The 21,973-nt window shown below is 38.2% G+C and overlaps 1 protein-coding gene across 3 annotated transcripts in view; it reads right to left on the minus strand.

Annotated features, from left to right (window-relative positions):
- Positions 1-19,966, minus strand: part of LOC110158501 (rho guanine nucleotide exchange factor TIAM1-like) — a 52,960-nt gene extending 32,994 nt beyond the window's left edge. For 2 of the 3 annotated variants that reach the window (XM_055148616.1, XM_055148613.1), the window contains exons 1-4: positions 19,787-19,966; positions 3,487-3,585; positions 2,315-2,946; positions 1,296-1,585 (exon numbers count right to left, since the gene is read on the minus strand). In XM_055148616.1, the coding sequence (XP_055004591.1) occupies positions 1,296-1,585; positions 2,315-2,939 (915 nt within the window). In that variant the 5' untranslated portion in view covers positions 2,940-2,946; positions 3,487-3,585; positions 19,787-19,966. Of the gene's footprint in view, positions 1-1,295; positions 1,586-2,314; positions 2,947-3,486; positions 3,586-9,082; positions 9,172-19,786 lie in introns of all 3 variants that reach the window. The other variant, XM_055148614.1, reaches the window with a different exon arrangement.
- Between the last annotated feature and the right edge of the window lie 2,007 nt (positions 19,967-21,973).

Below are 21,973 nucleotides of genomic sequence, written 5' to 3' on the forward strand. Positions count from 1 at the left end.
GTGAAATTATACAGAACAGAATTACGGTAAATAATTGGATTCCATTAAAAAGTCCTGTTGCACCTGGCATAAAACCTACTACTATTGTTCACTAGTTATTTACTATGAATCCTGCTAATAATACTGTAAAGACTATACACACATAAAATATCAATTATTCAGGCAAAAATAGTAGTACTTTGATCAGTAGGATAAAAACGTGTATTTTCCATTCTTGCTAGGTAAATTTCAATAATTTATGTTGTCCTATGAATATATATAAATGTTTAATGTATGTTTTTGTAAAGAAACCTTTATTGTGCCACCAAAAGTATTTTGGTTCTTTTTGCCTCAGACTAAACTGTACTTTGTGTTTTAGCACTTCTCTTTGTTTCACTGCGTGTTGATGTTTATTTTTATTTCATCAAACAACTCCCACAACTCAGCAAGATCATTTATAATAAGCACTTAGGGAGCAGTGCTGTCCAAGGGAACTGGGTAAGGGTTGAAAGAAAATTCTGCTTGCTATTTTTGTACCATTTTCACTATTGCATAAATAAAACAATAGACAGCTACAGATTTTAAGCCTCTGCAACTTCATCCACTCTAAGGCTTAGTAGATGCATTGTAAAAGGTTGTTTTGACCATCTAAGGGAATCCCCACTTTAACCATTGTTAGGACTTAAGGTAACAAATAGCTTGAGGAAACCAGGTCAGTGCCTCCTGGATGCCTATACATTACATGAGGAACAGACCACACACAGTAAAAATATCTGGTATTCATTAGTTAGTGTTTCTGGTATGGGCCGTGTTCTCCATCAGGACTATGATCTTTGAACTTTCACCATCCTACTGTCACAGTGTCATTGCACTTGAGGAAACTTATAAATAATTGTTCTTTTTTGGGGGCAGGCTAAACTTGTAAAATACAAAGCTGGAAGTAATTATAAAACATTTGGCTGTGGTGATTGGAAGAAGCATGTACCACACGCGCCCACAGTTTGAACTCAGTAAGTTTATTTACATGTTACTGTCCTTGTTCCTGTTCTATCCTGGCTTTCAATGAAGACCAGAAGCCACTGTAGTTAACATAAGGGATTCTCTAGATTCACTGCAACTAATACTTAAACTGATATTTTTCCTACATCAAAACACTTCAGTCTTTTGTATATAGGTATTTAGAGGTGGAGTTGCTACCTGACATTGGTTCAAATGTTTCCATCACTCTGAAAACCATAGACATCCCTTTGCATGACTGTGCTTTATAAATAAGGTTAGATTGGAAGGACTGGATAAACAATCTAACTCCATTTCACCTGTGTAGTCTGTGCTCTCCGTCCTTGAAAAGCGGGACAGGGTGGTGCAGGTATCCCCAGCCCCGAGAGCCCTTCAGAGAGACAGTGGGACCTCCGACAGGGGAGAGTGAACGCCCCGTATCCGCCGCCCTCTTCGTCTGTGGGAGACATGAGTCCCTCCTCCCCCTCCTCCTCATCACCATCGCAGTCGGGTTCGCTGCGGTTTTTGGTGAAGCGTTTTCTCTGCCCCCTGAGGCCTGCACTCTGCTGGCTGCACAGATGGTCCAGCGATGATGCTCTCTCTGCCGACCCTAACACACACAGGTGGTAAATGCAAGACAGTTATGCATAATCTAGCTAGTTAAGCACAGTTAATATGTTAGATAGACACATCATATTCTAATTATAGTTTTATTGCATACTTTATCACAATTTTAACTCATTAACCTTGCATGGAAGTACTATTTTTGACAATGTGATTCATTCTATGCTTCAGGCCCGTCCATTACACTGAGTGAGTTGGCTGACCACATGCAGAGAACACTTAAATGTCGACTTTTTGAAGTAAAAGCAACCACTGCCTCCTGTGGATTCTCTGCTTCTCCTGCCCCGCATCAAAATCTATAAAGAATTAAGTACTGCAAAAAATAGAGAGACTCAGTAATCTTCTATCATAGGGGCTTACGATAAGTTTTTGATATTTCTTGTGCATAATCCTAAGGTCTTTTGAATGAATTGATGTTTGATTTTTGGAGAAATAGGGAATGAAAAAGTCTATTAGTTGAGGTGAATTCATGTTTTTATGAAGTACTGGACAACTTCTGCCTATAAAATTTAATGGAGCAAGGGCCAGGGAAATTACCATGTTTAATAGACAAATAATTGTTGTAATTATGGCAAGTTCTAGGGTCTAGTCATGTTCAACAATTGTACATTTTAGTTTTGCCTTTAAAGAGTGCTGCTTCTTGAATCTGAAAGCAACACCAATAAAATAAATGTCTTCTTTTATTTGTTTCCTTTATTGACCCCACCCTTCTCACCTGTGTTGCCTCTGGGATGTGTGAACTCCTCTTCCTCAGCACCATCAATGATCTCTTCAGTGCTCGTCAGATGACTCAAGTCTGACAGTGAAAACTCCAGACTGTCCTCCCTCCACATATCTGCTGACTTTGAGCGCTTCTTCTTAAAATTACTGCCGCCATCTTGAACCCCGTCACTCATCCTTAGCATATACCTTTCATCTCCAACATCCTCCCCTTCCCCCATTGAATCCTCTCCATCTGGGGCGACTGTATCTGCCTCTGAAGTTTCCGGGGTGGGCGTAGCTAAGTTATCCTCGTCGTGTTGGAACGACTCCGGTCTCAGTGTCATTGCCATCCTCTGTGTCCAATGAGGGTTGATTCCAAAATCTCCAAATCCATCTGGAGCATCGAAGGGGTCAATTCCATTCTCCGCTAAGGACTGTGGGATACTGGGCGTGCTGGAGGAGCGCGTTGAGGCCTCTGAGTTTCTATGTTCTTGTTTGACAGAGGAGGAGAGTCTGGAACGCCGGGTGATTGCTGGTTGTTTTGTGCCGAGACGGAGGGTTCGGGACGTGTGTTTTCGGGATATGTGGCCCGATGCATCCCGATACAGCTCACCATTTTGGCTCTCCACGTTTCCCATGATTCAACTGTAAGGAAATAATTTTAAATATTCACTTTAAACAGGCATAAGCTGACTGGCTGACTAAGCTGAGTAAGATCTGAACATGAGTCCCCCACTGCTCCTGACAGGTTTCCCCAGCAGAATAAAAAGATGGGCCAAATGCAGAACCAATTTCCCAATAACGTATACCTTAACTTTATATCTTTTAAAACCTAAAAGCACATTATTTATTGTGTTGTTTTGTAATGTTACACTGGTGACACTTGGTCAACTGTGACTCACAAAAACAATCTTACTACTGACATTTTTGTGAGCACAATGACAGGAAGCCATAGTCATTCAGTCAGTGTGTCCTCTTCCAACATATTTCAGAGAATGTATAGTCATACTAACACAGTAGCGCAACACTTTTTCAGTTATCCACTACATGCTATGTCATAAACTTGTCAATGAGATTTTAAAAGAATTTTAAAAAAAGATGCAACTTCCAAAAGTCCAACGCTAACAACACTGCAACAGTGCACTCCCTCCACTTTAACACTGAAACTACAAAAGGTATTCATACCTTTGATGAAAATGCAGCATCATCCGTGTCAGCACATCAGCACGGAGAAGTATTTTGGGTCTTATGCAATGTGCTCATTCTCAAACAACGGTATCAGATCTGAAAGGCACAAGAACAGAAACATGTTTCATTGTAGCCTCTGTAACTTCAAAGTGACCTCACATGTCAAAAGCTGAATGAGAAAAGAAAACTACAGAAAATGGTTCAGGTGGATTACAAGAAGTGACATATTTGAAATGAGAGGAAATGAAGACAAAGACGAATAAGAAGAAGATGAAGAGGAGAAGAAGAAGAAGATGAAGAAGAAGATGAAGAGGAGAAGAAGAAGAAGATGATGAAGAAGAAGAAGACAAAGAAAAAGAAGAAGATAAAGACGAAGAAGACAACGACGAAAAAGAAGAAAGACGAAGAAGAAGAAGAAGACACTTTTTGGACAGTGTTTCTTGTTTTAAATCAACAAAACAAAACAAGCAAACATTCAATTACAGATCATTCAAATCTAGCTACTGTTAAAGCCTTGGGGGTAATTCTCACAAATATGTCCATGTCTTTGAACTGCACCCTGAAACTCAATGCCAACTTGAATCCATCCAGGCGTGTACAGACTTGAAGCATCTCGGAAACACCCCTATTTTTTTTTTTTTTTTTTCAACAGACAAAGAAACATGCACGCTCACACGCACATGCTCACAGAGGCAAAATGACAGCGGATGAAAGACGCTGGGAAGTGTGATTTTCTGCTTAAAACTCAATTAAACGATTCCCTCCAACACGACCTAATTTCCTCTAATACTAGCCCAGAGCTGCTTAGGATAGACCTTCATTTCCATAATGCGCTATAGTGTGAATGCAAGGTGATTGCTAAAGAGGATATGTACATGCAGTGTTGAGGGTAATCTTAGCTGATATTTTGATACAGAAAGATGGAACAATACTTATTTGGAGCTCTATAATATGTATTGTGTGTAGCTTGTGTGTACCTTTTCTTGCACAAGTGCAAATGTTGTTTAGTTTTTTTTTTTACTTTTTCAATTGTATTAACATTTGAGATGTTGAGGGTCGAAATAATCATTATCTAAATGACTCTATATTACAAACTACTAAAACTATACATGTTTCATTGTGTTTTTTATTTATGATATGATTAAAAATAAAGGTGTATTGCTAGTATTCTGCTTCAGGGTTATTGTATCAGTCATCAGCATATAAAATCTTCAATATTATCAATTATCATGATATTTTCTGTAGTTAATATACACAGTATACAACAAACACAACAAATCACTACATCACACTTCAAAAATTTTTATCATGGCAGGCCTAATGGTATGGCCTTAAAAACATACTCAAAACTGTATAAGAGTTAGCAAAGTAAATGAAAACTGTCTGTGTGTTTTTTTTCGGCTGACTGCAGCCCTCGTGTATCATGTACTTTTAAAGTGTACTTGAAAATGAATTCTTGGTTGTGAACTCATAAACACTGGGATGTTAAGTGGCACAGTGGATAGCAGCTCATTCTTGGTGAAGATACCATTATAGTGAATACACTACCAGTAAATGTAAGCAAAAGTCAAGTGTGTCCACGGTGCAGCCTCTTTTTATAATCACCTAATTATTTAAAATGATGATGCTAGAGAGGAGAACAAGACTAGTTGATACTTTGCAGTGACATCATGTTGGGGGTGTTCAATATGTAACTCTACAGTGCAATGTTAGAGATACATGTTGAACACTAAAAGCAGTCACCATTGAGACACAATGCAGACATTATCAAACAGTGCCAAAAAGGTTTTAAGGTCACCTGAAAACTCAGTTAGCATCACACTCACAGGTAATGTTGATGATATCAGCTGCAAAGTATTAATAAAACATACATATAACAGATTTTCATAAGAATAATACATTTAAAAGAATAAAATTCAGATCTCCTATTATGTTGTTTGTGTAGCCCCAGCTGCTGTTGTGAGATGCAGTTACATAAAGCAGGCCCTTGACCCTGATATGTTCTGCTCATCTTCCTTTGCTGTTCTTCTCATCCCTCCTCCATCCCATCCGGCCTCATGAATCTCATCGTAATCACACAACCCCCCCCCCAAAGCTAACATCATATAACACGCACAGTATTAACGCACTGAGGCTGTGCATTTGCTTTGGATCTGTGCCCACTGTTTTAGATTACATATTAATTTAAAAGGAAGCAGGAGATTTACAGTGGTGAATAGAGAATAGCTTTTGGATGTGTTCTTATTTGAGTCACAACTGGATATAAAAAACAAGCACTAGGAAATGAATGTAGTAATTACTGCAAAAGGAGGGTGCATTCAAACGCACATGAGGTTTGTTTGCTATATTTGGGGACATTAATTTCCTGGAGAATGACCCTAACTCAATAATTCTACTTGCCTAACCTTATAGGTGCACTGCATAACTTTTCTGGTGATCACAAATCTGAATTGTAAAGTAATGCTGTGCTGTCTCCCTTGTTTAATCTACTGTATACAGGTGGCAGATCCTCCACTAGAAAGGTTCTGCACTGCACCTTTAACCTAAACCCAATCTTAACTAATAGGCAAAATTAGAATCATGTTGTTAATCTAATAATAAAGGATGGGGACACAATGTGATGGATAAACCCAAACCAAGTCTACATCAGGACTAAACTGGCCTCAAAACAGGACAAATGTGAATGCACCCATAGACTAAATCAGAACTATGCCAAGACATTTGCAAAACATAAAAAAACAAAAATCTGTCTCTTAGTATTGGCTTCTTAGTATGAATCTTGCCATTGCTCATTTTGCGAGTATGCAGCCTGTGTTGTTGTAAACGGTCTATCTCTCCTCCATAGTGAAAAAAGCAAACACCCAAATAAACAAGACAACCACGTCTGACACAACACATGGGAAATCCAAACACTTTTTTTCCTCTGGCAGCATACAGTCGAAAACGTTTAGTCTCTTCCTTTTCAGTTTCTGGTGCCCTACAGCAAGGCAATAGGAGGGAGGAGGGGGGTAGAAAGATGAGGGGGTGAGGGGCAGATCCCACATAGAGGTGAGGAAAGGCTAGGGGCGAGGTACGAGGTTGCTAAGGTCAGTGCAAATATACAGTGGAGAAACACAAATAGACTGCACTAAGAATAGAAAGGAGAAAATATTCAGACAAAGACAAAGGACTAGGAAAGATAGAAATTCAGGTCACAGGTGGCATTAGCTGTTTGTTGTATTTATGTAGTTGTTTTTATTGTGTGAAGATGCAGGGCGAGAAGAAAATTTGATTAAAACTGCACAGGAAATCAGGTCTAAAACCATGGCAGGGCATTTAATCAAATTGTAAATGTATTGAGAATCATTTCTAATAGTCAGTGATCAGCTTAGGTCTTTTAATTGAGTGGCCTACAGCTCATCCTCTATCAGCAAAGTTATGTGGTTTGGAGTGCAGTTAAATTTGGGTATTTTGGGTATAAAAGCAGGTCTTGTTTACATTCATGAAATGAATAATGAAATCCAATTCATGTGGTTTTAATAAGAGAAAAATAAAATCAAATTTAGTTTGATCGATATGTGGCACATGATATATTGCTGGCGATATATGTTATTGATATTGTCTCACCAAATTTAGTGCTATGATATATCGATATTTTCTTGCACACCCCTATTTGGAACCAACCCAGCACTTAAACAAATCCAGGACTAGACCAGAAACAAAACAGACTCAAACCAAGTCTAAACCAGGCATACCAGAACTAAACAAAGACTGAACTAGGACTAAACAAAGACATGGGTACAGTGAGAGAGAGTAAAACTGGGGGGTCCTATTGTTACACAGCTCTGAGTGGATAAGTCGCCTATCTCTTCAGGCTTAATTTAGGGAGCAGGGACAAAAGCAGAAAGATCATTATTCTCTATTATTCTTTCAATCTTCACTTCTCAGAGCACTAAAAGACCGTAGAGGGAATATTAACACATTGCACTCATATAAAAGGGCATATTACCATTCACACAGGTTGGCTATGTGCTGTTAATGGATATGACTAGACTATTAAAAGGGGCTTTGCAAAACCCTCCATAGAGTTCAATACAATCTGTCTGAAAGGGAAATATGAATAGGTGTTTTACTCTGTTATACAACACATAGATGAGGTATAATAGAAGAATAACACACTAGCCTGCCACACTTGACTATGTTTTCATATTGTCAGGCTGTAAACAGAGATGTACACACAAGCAGGTAGTATTTGTGACACACTGAAGCGCTGGCGTACAAAAGGAGACTCCAGCTGCATACACCTGTCCAATCCCATGAGAAAAATGAGCAGGTTTTACTCCAGCTCTTTGGAAAAATACCAAAGGCCTGTCAGAACAGCCATGGAGCTCTGGCACTCCCCACTTCCCCTCCGCCAGTCTTTTTATCTGTGCACCTGTCTCTCAGCTCCACCCGAAATGACACACGGAGAAACAGAGCTGCTCTCCAGATGTCACACTCAATGGAGATGCACACCACTGTACAACACTGTCTGAGGCAAGCACATGTGCCCTCATCACTTTTTCAAACCTGTCACAGCTTTTATGCATTCACTGTGGCTGCAAACGTCAACCACTAGTGGACTGGGAGTAGGTGTAGGCTGCCTGTATGTGTTAGGTGTTAGTGTGAGTGTCACAATACAAACATTTCAAACTTGATTTCTGTTACTGAGGGAAAGTTTGGATATTCAATCCAGATCCTAGACAGTAGAATATAATTTTCAACACAAAATAATATTATCTTATTTAATATTACTATGTGGTCTTTTTATAAGTCTAATTTGAAATAGATGAAGACTACAAGAGAATTCAAGAAATGTCTAGTTTCTTTTTTGTTTTGTTTTTTTTACAACTATGTGCAAAGATTCATTTATTCTTTTTTTCTTTATAATGCAATAGTCAGTAGATTAATATTGCAATTTAAAATGTACAAATTATTATTAATGATCAACGGGTGTCATAGATCAAAGCTATAAAGCAGACTCAAGGACGATGAGTCTTCTTTAACTCTTGCAGCATGACTGATGAGATTAGCGCAACATGTTAATTGAAAGAATAATATTTTTACAACTTCTTAATCTTCATTATTGCACCCTTCCATTTTTATTTCATCACTCCATTCAGTATTTTTTTTTCTCTCATAACAATTCCCCTTAAATCTTACAAACATATTAACCATACAGCAATGAGTATGCCCCGCCCGGCTCTAAAGCCTGCACCTTCCACATTCCTCAAATGGTTACACTCGTCCCGTCTCCAGCCCATGGAGAGATGTCCCTAAAGGTTAAGGGTCTCTCTGGGGGGTAAACAAAGGAATCTGTGGATGGGACAAACGTCATTCCACACCGTCCTAAAATAGACTCCCAGAGCAACAGAGGTGAAAATCATTTCAACCAATGTGCCACAGAATGTTTTCAACCAAAAAAATCGGACGATGACTCAAAAAAGGTTGAAAACCACTGGTCTAAGGAATGCCAGAACAGTAGCAGGACATACACTATAGTTACTCAAAGTGTGAACCTGCTTTAAATGCCTTGATCAAGGGTAACCTCTGCATGCTTGCAAATAAGAAGTACCTACTACAAGATAATAGCCACACTTCACTTCACTGCACTCATCAGCTCCATAGAGAGGGGACTTTCTGGAACAACACTGGCACGATTCCCTGGAAAAGAAAGATTAGCTTCTTATTCATTCGTGCGGGATTGGACACGTCACACTCCACCTCCTCCTCCTCTCTCTGATTACACACACACATAGAATAAGCATAAACCACAACTACTTTCAAGTCATTCAGGGATTAATAACAGGTTTGCAATTCCACACCGGGGAATATGCATTTTAATTGATATTCCAAACCTCCCGAAAAAATAAAAAAGAGGCCATTTAAACGAAAGAGATCCAAGATTTACAATTCAATTTCTAGGTCAGTGTGTTTGTGTGGCATCTGAGGATCAACAGAAATAAATAACTAGCTCCATTTGTGTCAGTGTACTGCTTTACTTTTCCAGTGTCACTAACCTCATTAAATACACTGCTCTGAGTTTCTAGGAGCTTATGCTGTACGCTCCTTAACGCTGACTGCATTCGACTGTCTGTACCGCACTGCACAGTTCTGGATTACCATATTTTAAAGGAAAATCCCTCTACCACGAGTCGACTACAGTGAAGGCCTGGCTAAGTGCTTGATGCTGCTGTAGCTGCTGCTCAGATCTGTGAGATTCTATGAAATATGCCAAGAAGCCCCAAAGATTTCAATTCCACTTTATGATAAGCTCTCTACATCAAATCATGGGCATACAGTAGTTCTCAAAATCTTGAAATGAAATACCATAGAATTTATGTTTCCAATTCTAATGACTGCAAATTCCAAGTTTAATATGAGCTCAATTCTACAGACAGGTGAGAGCACAATGGCAGCTAATGTCTTCATCGTGGCAATGAATGGAGTATTCTACTATGAGCAGGTCTGCTTCTAGTCCCCACAGATCTGACCTGTAACTTAGCCTGGTGAGTCATGCTTGAAGATAGCGCTGAAACCATACTGTGGAACACTCTAAGAAAAGAACAAAAGAACCACGCATTAGAAGAGTTACACAGTGCACCTTTAAATTGCTTTAGAGGTAGATTTGATATAAATGTATTATCTTGTGTATTGTATTGTGTATTAGGAAAGTGCAGGTGGTTATAATGTAATGGCTGAGGGAAACGGACCAATTTTCCATCTCTCTCTTGTTTTTTTCACTCTTAGCTCTATAGACAATCCCCATCATGCCGTCAAAACCAATTTACCCAAATATTCATATCATTCACATGTAAAAAGCGCGTATGAGGCAGTTACAGATGCGTTGTTTAATTTGGAGGATTGGGATGAGACGTTTCACTCCGCTCCAGATTCAGATGGCAACTGTGGAAAGCCTTTGGGGCAAAAACAGCCTTAGGGTAGAGCGCTTGGCAGTGAGGAACAAGAAACATATAGAAAGAGTTTTTGAAAAGATGTGGAACTGTGTGGATGTGGTAGACCATGATGTGAATTTATACTTGAAGAAAGAACACAAGAAACTTCTATTTTGAGAAAGAAAGCAACAAATAATAAATACAGATTGTGCATCATAGTTATTCTTTGTATTGACTGCTGCAAACTGTGTTTTAATCTACATCAAAGCATGTTTAAATCTGTAATAAATCTTTTAAAATTAACATCTAAGAAATGTCTTGCTTAGTTCAGTCACTCTGCAGACAGTAGCTTATTAACTAAGCTTTGCCTTTCAGTCAATCTGTTATCAAAAAATCACTGTAATTTTGCTAAATCCAATTCAGACAAAGAGTGAAAAAGCCTGTTTAAAATTTGTCATGGCACTGCATTGTGGCGCTGTCAGAAAACCCCATACACAACACACAGGCTGGTGAGGGAGTAGCTAAATTGGCAGGTTAATGCTTCCTATTCGGTCGGGGAGCCAAATAACAGGGCGGATGAGAGGGCGAGAGAGGGATTTGAGGAGGGGGGATGGGAGCACGGAGGTGGTGAGAGCTGGGATGAGAGGTTGTTATACCTGTGGGGGGTTTGGAGTGCTCAGGCCACAGGTATCCAGATGAGGGATGGTGTTCAGACATTGGCGAGTTGAAAGGGCTGCGGTTGATAATGAAAGAAGAGGGGCTCATTGTGGTGAAAGATGGGGTGTCAGTTCAAAGCTCAAGTTGGCGGGAGATGACCCAGATTTGAGACACAATTGATGGAGGCAAGAGGGTCTGGACAGGGGCAATGACAAAAAGGTGATCCAGGTGTCTATAACAGAGATATATAGTTGCAATATTTCATCTGTAATGAGTATAGATGATATGTGGTACTAGTTACGGTTAAATATTGGGAAGCTTTTAGGAAGAAAGGGCACGAAATCACTCATATCTCAAAATGGCCACTATCAAACAAATGGTAGAATTAGTTTGTCCTTCAAGAAAACAAGGTGACATTTTTTGTTCAGTGTAACTAAAGTGAAAAGTTAGCATTTATTTAAGACATTATTTTGCTTTTTGTGATTAAAATGATTATTACTGCGTGTTATGTTGTTGTAAGTGTTGTAATTAAAAAAATAAAATAAAAAATCCAGATATTAATCTGTTCAATTCTATTTCAAAACATATATACTAAATTAAGGTCACATGGAAATATTCAAAAAACTTTTAATTTTCTGTTAAAAATAATTCCTTTGTCAAAAATTGTGTTACATGCTATCAAAACAACAATAAATTGTAACACTAGTTTGTATAAAATTACTGGCATATCCTACTTTGCAAATTGGAAATGAAGATTTTCTGATTCTGTATCATTTATAAACAACCAACACTGAGTAATTATCTTGATAATGAGAAAGTTTGCCTTAATAAACTGACGACTCTCTGCAGCCGACAGATGTGATAAGAGGTTGTCAGTTACAGAGGGCCAAGTTTACATAGGGGCTTTTTGGGGGGAGGAACAGGAAGTCATTTCAGCCCATCCAAACACCTGAGTCAACAGTGGCATCTACAAATAAAGTGCCCTTAAAGCAGAGACAAAACAGTGTCCAACGGTGAGATTAGCCTGAGACAGACTGACAGAGAGGCAAAGAGGTTCAACAGGAATGTGGCCAACAAATGGCACAGTGCAGTCTCTACTCTTCACTTAGGGCTCAGACAAGTGAACATGGCACAATGCTTAAACATATGGTAGCTGACTTTTTCTTGTAAATGAGTCAAATTGCTTTTTGTATTTCATGGAGAGTTTCAAAATCATACTTTCTGCATTTCATCATATAACAGAATTACATCTATGCATTGGAATTACAATGACTTCTCTTTTCACAGTTTGAAGATCACGTACCCCAGCTGTAAGCCTGAGAGCATATTTAACCTGATCATGTGTTAAGGCCACACATATCTACTATATGTAGGAAGTACATTTTCAGTAGATCGTTTTCATAACTGTGGGAAAAAATATAGCATTTAATAAGTAGTGAGTAGTATTTTCAATGTACAGGACTATATCCATATTTGGCTTTAGGATGAAGCTGTAGCCTAGTAGTAGTGGCACAAATAGAGTAAAACGCATGACTCAAGTATTGTTATTTTTTTTAGCTGACTACTAAAACCAACAAGTCCAACAGTTTTTTCACTTGGGTAACGACATTTGAGAATCTACACTGACTATTACTTGTTTTCCTGTAAATAGCAGATGTCATAATAATTTCACTATACCCAGCCTTGCAATGTTTCGGTACACAGGGAGGTGTGACATTTTATGAGAGTGACAATAAATCCACACCCAGACTACAGATCTTAATAGTATGACGATGACACTTTCCCACACTGTACAAATAAGAAACAAGCACAACCCAAAACGGTTAAACAAATTATAGATTATATTTTTGATAAGACACCCCAGCAATTTGTAGAGTACATTTAGAACAACATGGCTTTGTAAACTGTGGTACAGGTACAAATGCACGCCCTTAAAGAACAGAAACATAAAACACAAAAAAAAAGGCAGTCAAATAAAATGCGTAAAATTGATTTTGTCCTGTTTAGTCTTTCCAAGCTGCTTAAGGTGAACATCTCAAAGAGTTAAACCTTTGCTTAGTCCTGGTTAGTCCATCATTTTATGTCATATTCTCATTTGACCCCAGTTAATCCTTGTTTAGGCATGCTCAACTTATTTCAGTTATCACTTTTGACATGGGTTAGTCCTCTTTAAGCCTACGTACTTAGAAACCCAAATATATAATTGTGTAGATAAAAGAAAACTATACTGCATTATCCCGTCCATTGTCAACGATGATGAAAAATGCCCACCATGCAAAAGTCAACACGTCAAGGATGTAGTTCACTTCAAAGTTAGATTTAGGTCAATGGGTCCATTTCGATCTTGGCCCGGGCTTGCTGGTGTTTGTGAGTTGGTGAATAGCGTCCCCCTTTTCAGTGCATTAGTGTCCTGTATTCGCTCCACACGACTCTGACATTTGAGTGCAGGCCTGAGGGGACAGGACAAAGGCAACCTGACCACACAAACACATATTCACGTGCCTAAAAGCTAAAACGCATAACGGGACAATAGCGAAACATGGGGGTGAATAGAAACCTTATGAGAGCTTTCACAATAGGGGGCTTTCCCTTAAGAAGCCTGATCCATAACCCACCAGATTCATGTAAAAATTATGGAGAAAGTATATTTAGAACATGCATACTCCGGCGCCTTTGAGACAGCTTTGACTGCGTTACTTCCAGGTCAGGAAGCAGAAACGTGCGTAAAGTGTGCCCACAGTATAGGCAATGAGTGGGTCAAATCTTTATAGCCAGTGCATGTAGGTCAGTTACTAGATAAAGACGAGTTGAAAGAAGAAAGAGGGAAACAGAGCAAATAAAAGGGTTGTAAAGATTTCAGAGGATAGATAAAGAAGATAGGAGAAAGGAAGCCAGATCTCCCCGGTGTAGGCAGGGCATAAACACAATCTTTAAAAGGCAGTCGGAGTAATTCTGGAGTAATTCCCCTCTGAGATCTGTACTCAGCACTTCACACAACAATGTATAATTTTCTTTTCCTCCAGGTATCTCTCATTTTCCATTTCCCTTTAAAATTTCAAAGTGTGACTGCATTGTAATTAAGCCACCATTACAGTAATAATGACTTTATAGAGGATGTGACCCATTTCAACTTTTGGTGTTGAACAGACAATTGTGGTGTAGTTCTTAATGTTAAGGAAGGACTACTTGAGACAAACCATGTAAAACCTAGGCCATGTAATTATGAAGATGAGATCGCTACCTTCAAGTCATTTTGGGTGAACATATCAAATGATATCCCACTTAAATTAGAAGCCATTAGCCATTAGACATATATAAATCTTAATTATCAGCCAATATGTCACAGAGTAAAAGCAAGCAACACAAGCAATATGAGCAAAAATACGTCCAGTACAAGGAAATGTAAACCAGCATGTATCATTTATGTGATATTCATTTTACTTTATCATTCTGAAAGTTAGATTTCATAAGGCTAATCATGTATGAATGGTATTACGAGCATTCAGTGATTTCACTGTTGTTTATTTATGGGGTTATGGGGTTAATTGTAAAAATCAAGATGCTTCTTCTTACATCAATTTTAATTAAATTTTGATGTACCTAATAAAGACTCACTTAATATAACCTTGTTTCTCATCTTCATTAAACCTCATTTTAGTGACTGAATAATCTATGCATCTTTATTCAAACAAAACTCAATAGTGCATTACTTAAATCCCAACAATTTATCCTATTTGTTTTTGTAAATGAGGTATTCTAATGTACTGTAACCTAAAACTGTATTATGCAGATTCATGCACACTCAGTCGTAGCGGTGCTGTGTGGGCTGACACGCAACACTGATCACAGATAATGGCCAGACATGACAGAGATGGTTCTTCTGTCAGCCAGGAAGCAAAGAAGAGATGAGGGACAAAGAGAAGGGAGTGAAGGACGGAAGGGAAGTACTCAGAATCATCAGCACACACTAACGAGACAAAAGGGAGGAAACGAACCAGGGCACGTGCTCTCGGCACACACCCCTCCCCCTGCAAATTACTGGAGGCATCCCCATCTCCACATTTCTCTTGTAGTTCACATCAGGGGGTTAATGTCATGGGACCTGACAGCGAAATACTATCCACCTGTGTTTATTAGTAAAAACCATTCATTGAATTCAGTTTGAACAAGCGTGGCAGCAGCATGATATTGAAAAAATATTCCAATAGTGGCAAAAACAGTTGTGTCCTTAGGCAAGATACTTTGCACACCCACACCCACATAGCCAAGCATGAATGTGCTGTGTGTGTGAGTGACTGGTGGTGGTCAAAGGGACCAATGGCACAGATTGGCAGCCTTGCTTCCGTCAATCTACATTAGGGCAGCTGTGGCTACAATGGTAGTTTACTACCACTGAGACTGGAGTGAATGAATAATGCTATATGCTTTGAGTATCTTGAAAGACGTTAAATAAATCCAATGGTTAATTAATTAATCATGGCTCTTAACGACATTAAATATAATTTTTAACACAATAAAACATGTAATTTAAAACAATTTAATAAAAATGCATAAGACGTATTTTTTTAAAACTTAACAGAGCCAAAACCAAGACTAATCAATGCTAATGTAGGAATTAATATAGAAAATCAAAGATAAAATCTGCCTTTTTTGCAGATGGAGAACATGGGTGTTGCTGCAGTATTGATTACTGTGTTACTTTTACGATATATAGTGCTGCCCTATTTTGAACGCTAAAACAAATGTGAATCGTTGTTGTTCTAGCATATAACATCAACCGCATTATTCTGTTCAACGTGAACTAACTCAGCACGCTGTAATCAATGTCCATGTGTAAGCATCAAGACCAAATTCAGTGAATTGTACACAAAAGTCATAGCTCTCAGCCACAGTGAACCAATGGTGATTACAGCCATCATAACATTTTAGCTTTTGGTGTGAAGCTTTGTAAAGACATCTCCATCCCCAAAGAGCACTGTAGTTAGGCAGCCCAATCAGACCCAGCACACTCCCAGTGCAGCTTCAGTCCTGCTTAACCAGACAAGTCACATTACAAATGACTGCACATGAGCACGCACGTCACTCTGACACAACACTCGCAGGCACGCACTAACTCAACTGCCTTCCAGTTGCATAATTTTCTTCTTAAACTCTTAAAAGGCCAAAGTGACACATGCAATAAATACAATCATCTGAAATTTAGTTATTTTCAACACAAAAGGCTTGCATTATTGAAGATTCTTTTAATTAACTGGATGCAACAAGTTATGCTCTATTAAACACTTCTCATAAAGTCCATTATTATCAATATTTTCCTTTAAATGTATAGACTAATATCCATGCAGAGTCCTTCTTGACCCTTTCACTAAACTAAGTGGATTTGGAGCAAAAAAAACAACAACAACACAACAACACAAACAATATCAAACTTTTAAATGAAAAATCATGGCTCACCATTTCAAAACCAGTGTTGTATGTACACTCACATGACTTGCTGTAAAAATGTAATTGTATAAATATGTTTCTCTGTGAGTCTTTTACCATTACTTCAACCACTGACTTTCTGGCCTTTCATTTGTAATCATTGTAAAGTAAAAACATTCACAACTTCACTACATACTGTCATAGTTTTCCCTAAGTACATTAACCACAGAGGAGCTCCAGTAAGCTGCAGTCTAACTGACAGACAGATAGACATCTACAGAGAGGGGAAACCACACTGCGTAACACAAACATTTAAACAGCTTGATTGCTTGTGGGGATGCACTGGGGGGATGGATAAGACTCATATTTGCTTTACAGCAGAAATAAGTGGACCTCAGAGGAAGATAGAAGCACTTGAAAAGCTTGAAAGACATGAGAGGAGGGGAGGGATGATCGGTCTCATGTTAATTGCTCCATCCGTTTATCATGGCTGCCACATGCTAATCAAACTATTTACTGTGATCCACCAAGAGGGCGCACCACTCTGTGCTACAAGGTCAAAAGAGCCTCTTATCCTCATCTAGTGAAGGAGAAAGAGAGTGCAGTAGGCTTCAGCTGATAAAAGATAGTTATGATGACAATGCCGGTGCTATTGTGCAGTGTTTGACGCATGATTAATAAGTAACGAAGCACAGCAAATGACTTTCAATCAATCACGATTATGTTATTGTTATTATAAATTTCAGTTGTTTTTTTTTCTTACTGAACTAAAGTATCTTTTCATTTAAACCACATATCAGAGCAGTCCAAACATTGTCAATTATGATATTAGTTGAAAATTCATAAATTTACCTAATGTGATCCATGTCTGTGAGTGTATACACATCATTGGCACATATGAATACATTGTTTTTGAATAAAATATATATTTTTTGATCAAATACATTAAATCAAGGTCCCGCCTAATGTTAAGTGTACAAAACATAATAATTAAATACAGATTAAAGTATATATAAACATATTTTCCCCATTAAGCCTTATTCTAATGACTAAATAAACAATGTCATTCAAACAAAACATGCACCACCCAATGATGTAGAACCTAATGTTATGATGGTTGCTGCTCTGAGTGCTTAAACATAAATCACATTGACCCTAAGCAATACATATGTTGTTATTATTATATAGTAGTTTAGAGGTCAATGGGGATATATAGAGCTATATTTATTCTAAAGGTAAGCTGACTTAGCACTAGCAGTGTGTATCAATCTGGGTCAGTTTGTGCAAATACACAATACAAAGGCAGCCATAGGCACTAGCGTAGCCCCATCCCCCTCCTCCCCTTGCACACATGATATTAGCTTACTCTATCCACACAGCTATGTACATCTACACACATGAACACACCTGGTTAAGCAGCCTGCATGAGATAATAGCTGAGGGCTTCTCTTTCTTTGTCATTTTTGCTTGGGAAAAAAGAGAAAAAGCTTTCACTAACACACACGTACTCCACACACACCAATTCTGATCTGCCACTATAAATCTTTTCACGGATCACTTGCTCAAACCTACAGCCAATATCTAACTTCCTCATGGTAGCAGTGAAGCAGTCAACTGAATTGGAAAAAGATAAGAAAAAGATGGTGAACTATACTGGAATACAAAGAATGTCATTCAGGCATTTGTGATACCTGTTACTTAGTCAATACAAGTTTCAAATTACTTTCCCCTGTAGAGCTCTAACATTGAGGGAGAAGAGAAAGGACAGAGGAGGTTAGTATGTGCCCTTTGACCTCTCCTAATTCTTGGTCCGTCTGGATGCCTGAAGATGACCCTGGGCACAGCTGAGAGCGACATTGTGGTGTAGTGACAGATGCTTCAAAAGTGCTGGTCAACAACACTGCCACTTAGCTCTTAGCTTGTCATTACTCCCACTTTGACAATGGCTTACTTTGAAATGTGTCTCTCCTTGTGTGTAATGTGTAATTCTGACTGTCTCTGACCTAGTCTAGTTGTTGATTTTGCAATTGTAAGCTGTTTTTTCTCCATATAATGTTTTAAGTGTATTGTAGTGGTTTGTAAATCCTTTCGTCTAATGCATAGTTAAGGCAATGTTGTGCACTGCAGGCACATCTATGGTCATTTTATTTCATGAACACTCCTCTCCTCAAAGCATACAATACATCTTTGACACTGGACTGACATGCAAAGTTATGTGTGCCCTTTGAGCATGAGTTTAATGATAGGCAAATCCAGGTGCTGCAGGTCTAGAGGACTGTGGAAGTATTCTGTTATCACTCAAGTATAAAGACCAAGCACGAGCCCAGGGAGAGCATTAATGATTTATCAAACTTTTTCATCCACAGGCAGAAAACAGAACATGTGGGCAAGGCTTTCACTACTCTCTTCATAATAAATGTATTTGTATAGAAAGCCATTAAACAACCTCGCAGAGTTTTATACTACTAATAAAAATACATCGCAATGAACTGCTATGTTGTTTGTTTACCTCGATTATAGCTACCACTAATTATCATAGCTAGCACCAATAAAACATGTTAGTCGGACACACAATTTACAGTAAATGTATCCTCCCCCACAGGACTACATGAGAACTCATTCATTGTGCAAGGACTGCTCCGGGATACAGGCATATGAAGAATAGTTTCACTTATCTTCTGTATTTAGCCAATATTTTCAAATCTGTCCTGCAGAAAACAAATTACAGAAGGACAGTTTTAAGTCTCTAGCTCCAGTAGTTTTGTTATAAATGACTTAAACATTTTAATTAAAAGTATATATCTTAATAAAGAACAATAGTCTTTCCTTGTCAACTTCTATTTTTTATATCAAGCTACTCCACAGTTACTAGATAGACTTGTATTGTTCATGTGCTGCAAGTTTCCGCTCTTCTCATCATAAAACATCAAGATCAAGATCACTGTAAAATATCCTTAGCTATCTTAAATAATTTTCCTGCTCTCTTATGAATCTATATATACTATGTATCAAAAAAGAAAACTGTAATTTCCCATTAATAAGTGACTGTAGAAACACCACGAATTAGCTAAAATGTATACACTTTATCTCTATTATTACTCTAATTTGACATTTTAAAACTCACAATAGTGTTTATAACCTGCAACTTCACGTCTTTCTCTTGCAATAACTTCCAATCATAATCATAAATTTGATCATAACCACTCTTAAACAGATCTAAATCTACCTTTAAAATACAGCAATCTTCACAATTATTAGCTGCATCAATTAATACATTACATCTTAAACCTGATCTGCTTTACCTGTACTTGCTTGGCGGTTGGTCCTTGCGTTCTGGTAACAGTTGTATCCTTGTTTCAGTAACAGCCAAGCAGTCAGGAGCATGCGTCCATACTATGAGCAAACAAGGGAATCCTCAGTCATGTCCCAGACTCCGGCACAGAGAAAACTACTACAGCACACAGCCACACATGCTGCCTTCTTCAAGCCCAAACCAGACTGGAGCTGAGAGGGGTGTGTGAGCTGTGTGCTAGATCCCGCCCACTCACTCTTTCTCTCTCTCCTCCTCTCTCTCTTCCTGTCTCTCTCCCTCTCTCTCTCTTTCTCTCTCTTCAATTTCACCTCCCCCGGCTTGCCAATTGACTGCCAGCGTGTGTGCAAGTACTGGGTCTTAAGCCTTCAGATGTCTTGGCTGGTTCCCTCTTTTAATTTAAGTCTAGAACAAAAAAACAAAGAAAGAGATATAGAGAGGATAAGCACAGATGCTATCACATACAAAGTAATAGACCAGTGTGTGCATAGCAAATTAATAGAAACAAATAGGAAACACAGCCAATTTAAAGTAGATCCAAAGATGGGACCTACAGCAGACAAGGATTCAATTTAATATTGCAGTTTAAATATAGAGGCTACAAAGAGTAACATAAACATTCAATACAACAATAATGTGAAAGGAATTTACATGAATCTGGTACAAAGCAGTACAAAGCAGTTTGGTTCGTTTGTTGCACATTTTCAGTCTGGCAGCAATTCATTATTAATTAATTCCTTTAAAATAAATGCATTGAATTCCTTTTAAATAAATGCTATTATAAAGAGGGGGTATTGACTAATCTAATCTAATATTTAGATAATCATGTTACCTTTTATTGTTTTGAAAATGGTATATTCACATAAAGCACTATCACAACACAAACAAATCGGCTAATGAAACTACTGCACATCACATCCGGTTTGTCAAGTTGCTGTGTACAGTTTTGTATCATGTTTTATATATTTATGGGGAATTGCCTTGTGGGAACATGAATGATATAGGCTTATGGGCAGAGTATTGCACAGACTCTAACTGTAAGGAGGGTTCAAACAGGGCTCAGGGATCACTAAAATACTCCAACACACGTGGATGACATCTGAAACCTCTTTAGGAATGTTTTGATGAGGAAACAACATTATGACATAACAGAAAGCTAAAAAACTATTAGTGTTTTATACTGTGTGTTTCTTTGATGAGTAGGTACACTTTACATAAGCTTTGTTCATGTGTGATGATGTCTCGCAAAAAGTTTTAAAAGGGTTTACTTTTATCTGGAAGGAGTGAAATACAAAGCAAAAATTGTCTGCTCTTCCCACAGTATTGCTTCATGAGAAGTTTTAAGGAAATCCAACAAAAGTCATTCTTCAGAAGTTGCTTTTGCTCTTCTCACCCCTCTCCTGTATTTGATCAAGGTGACACCTTTCCCACACATTTATAGCTTGTATTCATTTATACTTGAAGTTTAGGGTTCAGATGGAGCAATGGACGCCAGCACTCACTAAATCCTGATTTAATATATGTTCAGTGCAAAAATCCATAGATGCCAAGTGATCCAATAAGAACAGTTAATTGATACATTGCAGCTGATGTCATCAACATTCCCAGGGGTGCGATGCTACCTTAGGGCACTGGTCTGTCTGAGGATTTATTCAACTTTAATTTGTGCTTTATTTGAACACACTGATCTGACCTGACTGCTGAAACTACAACAGACGAGAAGATTTGTGCTGTTAAACTAGTCTCAAAAAAAAATGTTTTTTTAGGTAGTAATTCAAACCTTTTTGTTGAAAATCAAAGCCTAAATAGGAACATAAAGGCTCGTATTGATTACAGGCTCCTGAAAATGTGTTAAATCAATTTTGTGTTTTCAGACAGTATTAAAACTTTTTTAACAGGGTTTTTGCTTATGTGTGTATTGTGTTACCATAGTAATTCGTAAACATTCCACCAATTGGGAACACCCCCAGCATGATGTCCCTGCAAAATATCAATGCAATGTACATATTTCGATTGTCAGATTCTCCAATAGAATTAGAGTTGAGATGCTGATTATAGGGATTTTAACAATTATCTTTATTGGTGGACAGGCAACCAAAGGAATGTATAAAAGAATGATGAGTAAAATGGATCCCATGCCTGATACTAACATAGAACAAACTGACTTGTGAACCCCTCT

Source organism: Boleophthalmus pectinirostris, unplaced genomic scaffold (genome assembly GCF_026225935.1).
Source record: "Boleophthalmus pectinirostris isolate CB_2022bp ecotype Guang Dong unplaced genomic scaffold, ASM2622593v1 HiC_scaffold_12, whole genome shotgun sequence".
Lineage (NCBI taxonomy): Eukaryota > Metazoa > Chordata > Actinopteri > Gobiiformes > Gobiidae > Boleophthalmus > Boleophthalmus pectinirostris.